Source organism: Triplophysa rosa, linkage group LG1, assembly GCF_024868665.1.
Source record: "Triplophysa rosa linkage group LG1, Trosa_1v2, whole genome shotgun sequence".
NCBI lineage: Eukaryota > Metazoa > Chordata > Actinopteri > Cypriniformes > Nemacheilidae > Triplophysa > Triplophysa rosa.
Genome location: NC_079890.1, coordinates 6138436 through 6149221, shown reverse-complemented (window position 1 = coordinate 6149221; position 10786 = coordinate 6138436). Strand labels below are relative to the sequence as shown.

At 38.2% G+C, this 10786-nt stretch overlaps 1 protein-coding gene across 1 annotated transcript; it reads left to right on the top strand.

Annotated features, from left to right (window-relative positions):
- Positions 1–762: 762 nt before the first annotated feature.
- Positions 763–3931, top strand: LOC130561875 (26S proteasome non-ATPase regulatory subunit 9-like; the record flags this gene model as incomplete). Its single annotated transcript, XM_057346913.1, has 5 exons — positions 763–889; positions 1023–1210; positions 1528–1629; positions 1762–1850; positions 3639–3931. Coding segments are annotated over 5 exons (534 nt in total), but the record flags the coding sequence as incomplete, so codon positions are not given.
- Positions 3932–10786: the final 6855 nt, after the last annotated feature.

Here is a 10786-nt window from a genome sequence, read left to right as displayed (position 1 = left end):
CCATAGAATGTATTTTTGGCTATTGCTACAAATATACCCGTGCTACTTATGACTGGTTTTGTGGTCCAGGGTAACAAATATGCCTAATTAATTACATATATGAAATTATACAAAACATGAAATCCAATTGGACATTCGTCTTGTTTTATCTTCGCATCTTGCCTTAAACCAAAAATAAATGGGTTTTTCTCACAAAAGTTCTGCTTACTTTACAAACAACCTTATAAAATATTTTAAATCATTATCTAATATTTAATAGCCATGTAAAGTAGCTTTGCGTTGGGTCCTGATCACAGGTCTGGCTTTATTCTGCGATAGCAACCGGCCTTACATTATCCCTTACATTGTGACCACTTTCCATAAAATGGAATCACTCAAGATTAATGATGATATTCATCCAATATATATTTATACTATATATACTAGCTAAAGTACTACACTAAACATATTGAATTCACCACAATCAATGAAAATAAATAACCTCAGTAAACTGAGTGTTCTCAAAATTGAATACATTTAATTTAATTTTATTTTATTACAGTCCGCTGTAATACATTTTATTTCACAGTACAAATAAACAACAGGACTAAAGTACATTATTTTAATCCAAATAAACATTGATTTTGAGCGATTTATTCCAATATCTGGTTGTAAATACAGTAAAAAAGTAAATGTAATGTAATGTAAATAAATGTTTCCACTGTATCATTTTGTAGCTGTCATCTAACAGATATTATGTGAAAATGTAAAATTGCCTACTTTTTAATAAACAAACATATTACACAGCAGGGTGATGTAGGATTACATGCTCCTCTGGTTGATGTTGAGGGCTTTCCTCGAGCTGATGTGGATTTGTATGCGGTCCGGACAGCAAGGCAAAGTATCTGTTGTGAGTACATTTTTTATCTGTTTTAAGAATAATGTTATTAAAGAAGTTTACATTTACAACCAGTGTAAATAATTGCATAGATAATGTTAATATGCCATATCCCAGTTGTGTTAAATCAGATCTCTTTTTTTAGGTTTACAGAATGACCATAAAGCTCTCATGATGGAGATAGAAAAGGCACTTCATACACTGCATGCCAATGCAAAGCTTGGGCACGAGAGGGACGATGCAAAGACAAAAGCTACTAAGCAGGTGGCATCCATGTCATCCCCATTTGCCACTGTCAACACTGTAACTCAGGGCTCCCCTGCTTTTCAAGCGGTAAGTTCATACTTCCAATCAACTTTCAAACTTTATATTCACAAATTCTGTAAAGCTTGTAAAGTCAACATGGCCCTGTTACACATTTCTGGTTTGTATGAATGGCTTATTTTTTCCATGTTATTTCAAGGTAACAAGATTTACGTATGACTTTTTTTCTGATTGGGCAGATTATAGTCTCAGCACAAACTAATGATATAATTAGAGTTTACTGTTGAGCACTATAGAATGTGGTTGTTTGTTCATGGTTGTTTTTTGATCATGGAAAATGCAAACCTGGCTTTAAATAAGACTTTATCCATTTTTTCTACTTTTAGGGTTTACGAGTTGGTGATGAGGTTATAGAGTTTGGCTCTGTAAATACACAAAACTTCAGCAATCTGCATGACATTGCTTCTGTTGTCCAACACAGTGAAGGGGTGCGTTGCAACACTCTACATGCAATGAAAAAAAAGCACTATAGCTTAGTCACATCTTTTTACATCTATTTATTACATTAAGATTGAATTTCAATGTGTCTAACTGAATTATTTCTCTTGTCCCTGACGCAGAAAATCCTACGTGTTGGAGTAATTCGGAATGGACAAGAAACACATCTTCTTGTGACTCCTCAGAAGTGGACTGGAAGAGGATTACTGGGGTATTTTTCTACAGACATATACCTGAATAAACAAAGAAAGGCATTTGCATAAATACCATTATTTTTGGCCCTTTTGCCCTTATTTTTATACAGTGCAGTGGTAGAGAGGACAGGAAGCGAAGTGGGAGAGAGAAGGGGGTGGGATAGGAAAGGACCTTGAGCCTGGACTCGAACTCGGGTTGCCAAAAGGGCATTTGCGCTACATGTCTGGAGCACTGTCCACACAGCCGCAGGCTCTGACAGAAGTTGGGCATTTGATTAAAAATTATCAAGGGTTAATATACAGGATATTATAAGAAGTAATACATAGGGCTGTCACGGTGAAGGAATTTTCCTTTTTGGGAGATTTTGGGAGGCTTGCCACCACAGTATGCGATATTATTGCAGAATTATTTAATCTATGTCAGGGCTCAAATTTCAGTGCGGGATTGTGCATAATTTAAATGCTGTAATTCCCGTAAATGCGAGAAATTGCTGCACTTTTTCAGCGCTTCATTGTTCCAAACCTGTATGAATTTATTTGTTCTTCTGAACACACAGGGAGATATTTGGAAGAATGTCAGGTGGGCAATTCCACAAAAAATGCCAACCTTACCATGAAACAATCGTTTTTTATCAATGTTTTTACTATGCTAACAGTACAGATATCAACATTTGGTGGTTAAAATACTCATGTAAGGTCTCTTAAAGTTTTTAAAGCATTTGTTTAATATGTAGTGCATGATTTTTAAGTACCATTTTCAGGATTGTCACATCCATAATGGTCCATATTCCTCATAAATGGGCACATGAAAATTAAAATGCAATTACTATTATTACTATTATGTTCTATGAAGAGGTATCCCTTCTCCATTTGTTGGGTATAATTGCTTCAGGTTTGTACATTTTAATTCACAGAAATCGTACAAAGTTTGTCGTCTCCCAAAAACGTGTCCTTTTTTGTCACATCCATAACGCTTGTTTATTTCCCTTTTTTAATATAGAAAATTTGTTCATAGACTGATATTTTTCTAATGATTAGACTCTTATCAACAAGGGTTCAGTAAAATACAAACAGATGGTTCAAAATATTCGTAAAAAACATTCTCTGAGAATTTTTTCTGTCATGTCTATAACGCTGGAATTGCCCAGATCTCATTACCCATTTACTGCAATAGTATGGAAAATAAATGCTATGGGAATCAATGGGGTATGAGATCTGAAATTCTTCCAAATATCTTCCTGTGTCTTCAGCAGAACAAAGAAGTTTATACAGGTTTGGAACTGTCTGAGGGTGAGTAAATGATGACAAAATTTCCAGTTTTGGGTGAAGTATCCCTTTAATGCAGTGTTCTGCGTCGCATTGATCTAATATGGGTCGAACACCGGAATTTACAAAGGTTTATTCATTATTGCCATTCAAAAGCCAAATATTTTTCAACTAAAACAGAATGAAAATGGTTAAAAGTGGCCCATCCTGCATTAGGAGCAGATTTTGAACTTGAGTTTTAACAGCAAAACCTAGAAATAATAGTAAAAAATAAAGACTTAAGCCCTATTCGCATGGGATTAGTATTATCTGGGGACCTCGTGTGATTTAGAAATGACCTCCCCACATCTGTATTTCATGTGGTGCATTTGCACGGGATAGTAATACAACTAGTCATACACTAATATCCTTTGCTCACCACATTTTGAAGACATACATGGTTTTGATATAACGTGGTAAGCTGGTACTGCATTTTGTTGTGGAAAGGAAATTATTCAAATGAGGACCTAATAGATTTTTTTTATTCTTCTGACAAATAGGTGCAACTTTGTACCAGTTCGCCGATGACCAGTGGAAGTACAAAGTTTATGAAGCCAAACAACACATCCTCGATTTCAAGATGTCCACTTGCCCCGTTTGCTTTTGTAATGATTCTCTGCAGTGCACATTTGAATTTGATGGAAGTATAAATGCATGCATTGTGGAACAAAGGTAACAAAAGGGTCTAAACTACACAACTGCAATAAAAAGACATACTTTAAATGACAATTTTTCATTTTCTGTCATTGTTGTACAAGCAACGTATATAAAAAATAAATGACAAATGATTGTGCCTCTGTTAGCATCATGTTTTAATCCTAAACTATCTGTGGAGTTTTTTTGTGGATTGAGTTTCTGGTCTTGACTGACCTTAAAATGAAAAGACATTAAGTTATGATAACTTGAGATAAAACGGACAAATGAGAGAGTGCACCAAATAGACAAGTGACTGACAATGTAACTCCAGATGTCATACACAACATTTTGGAAGAGGTTGGAGGTTATGAAACCAGGCTTTTTCTAAATTCTTTGATTAAACAAAAACTTAATCAATTAATTTATGCTGCCTGGCCAGATGTTCTTACACGACTTGGTAGCAGGGCTGTAGTCAAATCCACCTTTGTCAAGTCCAAGACCAGGGGCCTGTTCTTCGTACGTCGCATATTGCATCCAAGATCAAATCATCGCGCTAATTATCATCTGGCTAATTCAGTTCTTCGAACGCACTTGTTGTGTTTGATTATTATAGCGGGATAAAATTGTCAGAGATCATCGCGGGCTCACGGAAGGTTTGGAAAGAGCATGTATCGATAGAAAAACCATTGATCATCAATGCTGCTGCTGGCTGGATGTTATATGTGTAAGGACGTAGTTACGTCCATATTTTTTTACTATTGCTTGAAGAAATACGACTAATTTTAAAACCTTATTAAAATGTCAGGAACACTTGCAAAAAGTCCCATGTAAAATGTCTAGATATTTTAAAGCAGTTACTATATGACTGATAAATTAACTTTTAATTCTCTTTTTCTATAAATTCTCTTTTTAGTACCTATTTGCAATGAGATTGCAAAGTTTTCCCACACAAAATAAAGTGTTTTAATAACCATTGGTGTTTTTTGCATAGGACACTGAGGAACGTGTCTATTAGAGAAGTTAAGTATTTAAACATTTCTTAAATTGTATCAAACTCAGTAGCAGTTGCAGGTGTCCACATCATCTGAAAGGCTCAAAGTCTGCACAGAAAAGTAGTACAGAGATGAGGAATATATGATTTTGTTGTGTTATTTGTATTGTATTTAATGTTTTGTTATTAATCACTTCTCTCCACAAAAGGCAAAATGTAGGCTACTGTATAAACTTTTTTTTTTTAAGTCTTTCAGTATTGAATAGATACAAATTAAAAAGCAAAAACTTCATGACATTGGCATTATCAAGACAAAACTAAAATTGGAGTTTAAAGGAAACTTCAGAGTAAAAGCTACATCACTATTACAGTAAACATTGTTTAGTGACATAAGATCTCTTATTGAAGGCAAATTATGACTGATACCTGCCCGTTATCCATGGAAATTAAAAATAAAATGCATGTGGGCCTAAGCATGTTTGTGTTGTTTTTAATTTAAGAATAATAAAAAAATATTATTCCAAAAGTTATATCTCATGAAAGTCAGTGTAGTGGTTTACGTGTAGTGGCTTGAGATCATCATCAGGCTCCTTCTTCACCACAGGGCTCTTCTCTTTTTTTCTAATGATGTGTGTAGTGTAGCACATGCAACAGTAACAGGTCCTGTCAGGATCAACCCTCAGACTTTTTATATACTGAAATCTTTCCTATTGGTTGCCCAAAGGTCATTTCAAATCATGATGTTATCCTGGCTGTAGCTAGTGTTTGGGTCAGGGAATGGTGTAATTTCGATGGTGAAAATACGATTTCCACTAAAAATAAAATAAATCCACTCCTGTCTCTTCCTAGGTTTGAACTCTGTGCAGCGACTACATTGCATGTTGTCCACGAACTTTAGCCATGATGTCACGTACACTGCTGTGGCTTGTGAAAACAACAATGGCGGAGCGCGGTGGGTGGAACTGTGTAGATTAAGGAGCGTTAACATTATAATAAAATCGCTTTGGACGTCACAATCGGAGCGAAATCTGAACGGCTCGATTTCTCACATGCTTGCAGGGAAAGGCAGACCAAAACAAACTTACTGGGTTCTTATTTTTCATGTTTTCTGGGTTGCTAGATGCACCGCGGACCCGATTATTAAAGAAAATTCCTTGTGTGTGCAAGCACACTTGGCAATAAAGCTCTTCTGATTATGGCACTTAAACACAGAAAAAGTGGGGTTTTCATCTGATGTCTCCTTTAAGACTTTTTGCAAGAAGTGCGTTTTGTAAAAGCTTTTTCATTTTAAAAAACAATGTCAAACACAGTGACATCACCTGCACCCTTCAGCGTCAGTGTATAAGATTGGTGTAAACGGAGTAAGCCTGTGAACATGAGTAGACTTTATGCACGTACACATGCACACACACTGAATGCAGCATTAAAGGAGAGGTCTGGTTAAATTTCACTTTTTTAAATTTAGTTGGTGAATAATATAGCTGTTTGAGCATAAACAACATCTACCAAGTCACAACGCTCAAAGTTCACAGAAAAGGATCTTAACACACACTCTAAGTGGTAATGATGGCAAGAGCAACAAGTTCAAATGTAGCTTTCGCAAACTGGAAATTTAAGCACTACTATTCCCTCATTATGGTGAAACACAAGGAATATGTATGAAACGTGCAAATTATGCCCAGGAAGAAAGTGGCTCCATCTCGGTGGCAAGTATTTCTAATCTAATGACACACCTCACATGGTCACATGCCGCCACAAAATTGAGTAGCTGAGACCTTGTCCATATGTTTCCCTTTGAAAACTGAGTTTTCGTTTTAATGGTCTTCAACCACACTAGCGTTTTCACGTGTTTTCCAAATGCTGCCTATCCACACTGAAACGTGCTGAAGACGTATACATCCACATTAGTTTCCATTTCATTAATTTAACATATGTAATATTTGGGGCATCCAAGTTATTTGACATATTTGAACATTTTTTAAAAGGCAACGCAATAGTTACATTCCCTGGTAATTTGTTACTTTTATAATGATGTAACTCAGTTACTAACTCAATTACTATTTGTGAGAAGTAACTAGTAACTATAACTAATAACTTTTTAAAAGTAACGTGCCCAACACTGCTCAACAGCCTGTTTTCGGATAATTGAGATGACGGTGTAAAACACGCAGGTGAAATATATAATATATAAAGCATTTTTTGAAAATCAAAACAAGAACACCTATTGTTTCGCACATCATAAACATAATAAAGGCTTAAAAAAATTGGCAAAAAAGGACTCCTTTAACACGGTCTGTTTGCTGGCACTGATATCATGTATACTTGTTTGGATGTATTGTGTATTATGTGTTTAATATATGTAAGGTGATGATGTGTATTAACGTCGTTATGTGGAGTTGTACATGTATAATGCAGTTGTATAGCATTAGCTGCTAATATTGTCTATTCTGTTATCATACAATAACCACAATACACTAATGTTTGATTCAAAGTATTTATTTGGATTTAGTTTACATATAATAACAGATAAAATGATAAAAACTTACCAGTTGTGATATACTAGTTGAACAAATCTGCGCTGGTTAAACTTGGACCGAGCATGGTCTGTACTATTCAGACAAAGCAAATTATTAAATGATCTGACTTCATGGTCCGAATAAGACCTTGTTTAATTTAATTGGTCTAATGTTTGTTTGATTTATATTGTGTTTTTTAAGCAATACATCAATATGTGTTTATATACTGTATATGGGTGTAATAAAATGTAAATATGTAAGCAAGCAAACTACACTATTTCAGTGTTTTCTTAAGCCTGAAGCTACTGCCGCTTCGTGTGATGCTGCAGCTGCAGCAGGTGTTTCAGAAAACGAGCCCAACGAGTCTCACGCTTCGCTGTACGTGGGGTGCCCCTTTGTGGCGATAGTGTCCTGGGGACGCGATCACGTTTCTCTGTTCGCCAGTGTATTATATTTTCTCTTATTCTGCTGATAACTCGCCCCCATTTCTAAAACCACTGCATTTCCTTTAATAAAATGAGTCTATTCGTTATCATTAACGTAACTAGGTGATTGTTGGCATATTAAATTATATCTAACTAGCTAACTTCACAAGGAAAGAGAAAACTGTGTGCGTGTTTATGATGAGAAATGAGAACTCCTGGCCAGCCAGACAGTCAAAGACTTTATGACTGTAAGTCTTTGACATGGCATTAGTCAGTCAAAATCAAACTAATTCAATATATAAAGATTATTACTTACACAGGATAGATTCTTTACATAATTGCCCTGCAGAAAAAAAAACAATAAAACCCTGCCCAAAACACAATACATGCAGATGGGAATCAATAGTCTCTGTGATGCTTCTTCCCATAAGATGACAACAATGTTTCTTCTAATGTCTTCAGTTGCACAAAGACTTAATTAATTAATTCATGTGTTTTATAACAGTATAAACTCTGTTGATATAATTTTAATGTTATATTGTGTCATTTAATGAAAAAAAATGAAAAGAAAAAGGAAGCACTTTTTTGGTAACCTACTTTATATTCATGGTTTCAGACACGTGACGTTTTTGGCGTGGGCGTCATCTTGAGGACCTATGCAGCCACTCCGTATTACAGAGCCTATGAGGACACGCAGATCCGAGGCTAATTATTTCACTCTGTTTACACTGTTTTGTAAATAGTACCATTGTTTTTTTAAATCTGTAACAAATACATAAACTGTGCTCACGCTTTCCATTCCCACAGTTTTTTTTTATTAAATGTATAGAAATTGATTATAGAAATGAGAATTTATAGAAAATAGATTAAAGAAATGTTTATAATGCGAAAGAACATTTTATAATAAAAAATGTCAATATTAAGTAAAGAAACTATTAATTTTTTCTATTAATTCCCTGTTTATTAATTAAAACCATTTGTTAATAGTATGGGGTGTCATGATCTCGGTCACTCGGGTTCTCGTGTCTACCTGTGTGTGTTCTGTTGTGTGTCGAGCTCGTGGCGCTTCTGTTTTGACAGCTCGCCTTGTGCTCGGTGTCTGCGTCACTCACCCTGCCCCGTGTCTCCCTTTTGGTATTTCTCCACTCACCTTCTTCGCACTCTTTCACCTGTAGCATATTCCCCTTGATTAGCGCCCGTAATATCTATTATCTCTCCCGCCTGTTGTCACTCATCCTTAGTTAGCTTTCCTATTTATTTCTCTTTGTTCTTTCTTTCCTGTGTCAGACCGTGCTTGTTTCTTCGCCAGCGTTGACTGCCCAGTGCTAGCACTGTAGTTTCGTAGTCGTAGTCATAGTCGTAGTGGCAGGGGCGGTCCTAGACCATTTGGTGCCCTAGGCGAGCTTGACTGATGGCGCCCCTTCCCCACGAGAAAAGAACTCATGTCCAAAGAAGTTTAATTTATTTTTTATGTCAAAGTATTGTTGTAGATAGAGGGATGGCAAAAACTGTTGAAAAAAATAAATAGCTCTATAAATAGTCTGTGTGTGTCATGACAATGGGATTCTTTTTCTAACTTCGCTCGGTGTTTCATGGGAATCGCTTTGGGCGTGACCAACTACGGAAGCTCCTATGACACCACGTCTGTCTCTGTCTCTGACCTCTACTTATGTCATTCGCGCTTTCTTCCCGTGGGAGACTGCAGCAAGCTCTCTCAGCACGCCCATATTGGCTGATTTTCGCTAAACTGTTCAACAGGTGGACCGTCATAGGAACCCGCCACCGAACGCGAGGTTAGTGAACGGGATTGTGTTGAGCTGACATTCTTGAGAGTTGGAATAGCGTCCGCGTCGAGGCGAGCTATTCCGATAGGTCTATTGCGTATTAATTTACAGCGGTAAGAGACGTCAAGTCTAATTAGGTTCACGCGTCAAGGCGAACCTTCTAAGGGTTTTATTACCTTTTATCGTAACCGTGTTGTGACGAGTCGGTGATCGCATCATGTCGACGGCTGTTACCCCTGCCAAAGGGTAAGTCGAAAAGGGGAGTTGAAGGCCAGGGAGGTGGCATCCCGCCCGTGTCCATCATCACGTAGAGCTACCATCTCGGGTAGGGACACTCATCCCATGTGCATCACGTGTATGGGCAAGAAGGCGAACCAGGGGATGAGGACGCAGAGGGCGATGATAACTCTGACCTCCTCGATTTGGATATGGTTGACGAAGAGGAGGAAGAAAATTCCCTCTTCCCCGCCCAACAGTCCAGGCCGCCGTGCACGAACGAGTCGGCCTCGCAGATAGACAGCAACCTGCATGAGGTCTGTAAAAGAGCCGCGGCTAAACTAGGCCTTCCTTGGCCTGCAGCCAAAGCTGCCGAAGGGTCTGAGAGGGACCTTTATGACAGGAAATGGCTGCCGCCTGCCCAGCCTGCAGCGAGACAGCTCTTGCCCGCCGTGCCGGCTTACATGAAGGAAATGTCCCGTTATTGGGATAGCCCTTTTAATAGCAAGCTCCCCACCAAAGGGCATTCCATGGTGGAGATTCAGGGTATGGGGGAGCTGGGGTTGGCCGGACCCCCAGCGATAGAGTCTTCAGTGGCTTTTCACCTCCATCCGAGTTGGCGTTCAATCTCTGCCTCCTCTCAGATTTCGCTGCCGGGAAAAATGGATCGGCTGATCGCAGCGATTTATCAGAGAACGTATAAATATGCGGGGCAGTCAGTATGCTCGCTGAAAGCTGTAACGTTTCTGTCAGCGTATCAAGCAGAGATTTTGGAGGAGATGGGACGTCAGTTGGATTCGGGAGCACCGAACCCTGTTCTTTGGGACAAGATTTGCGTGGTGAATCATTTAATTCTGCGCTCTCCCCACGGCGCGGTCCAGGGCTACGGCCGCATGATGGGATTGGCTGTGTCGGGTGAGAGAGCGTTATGGCTAAACCTGTTGGGCTTGGAGCGACGCGCAAAAATCGGAGGTGATGGATGCAGCTTACGACCCTACAAAAGGGTTGTTTGGTCCAGCCCTTGAGAAAATGAGGGAAACCAGCACCCTCAGGAAACAGGAGGACGAGGCGTTTAACCTC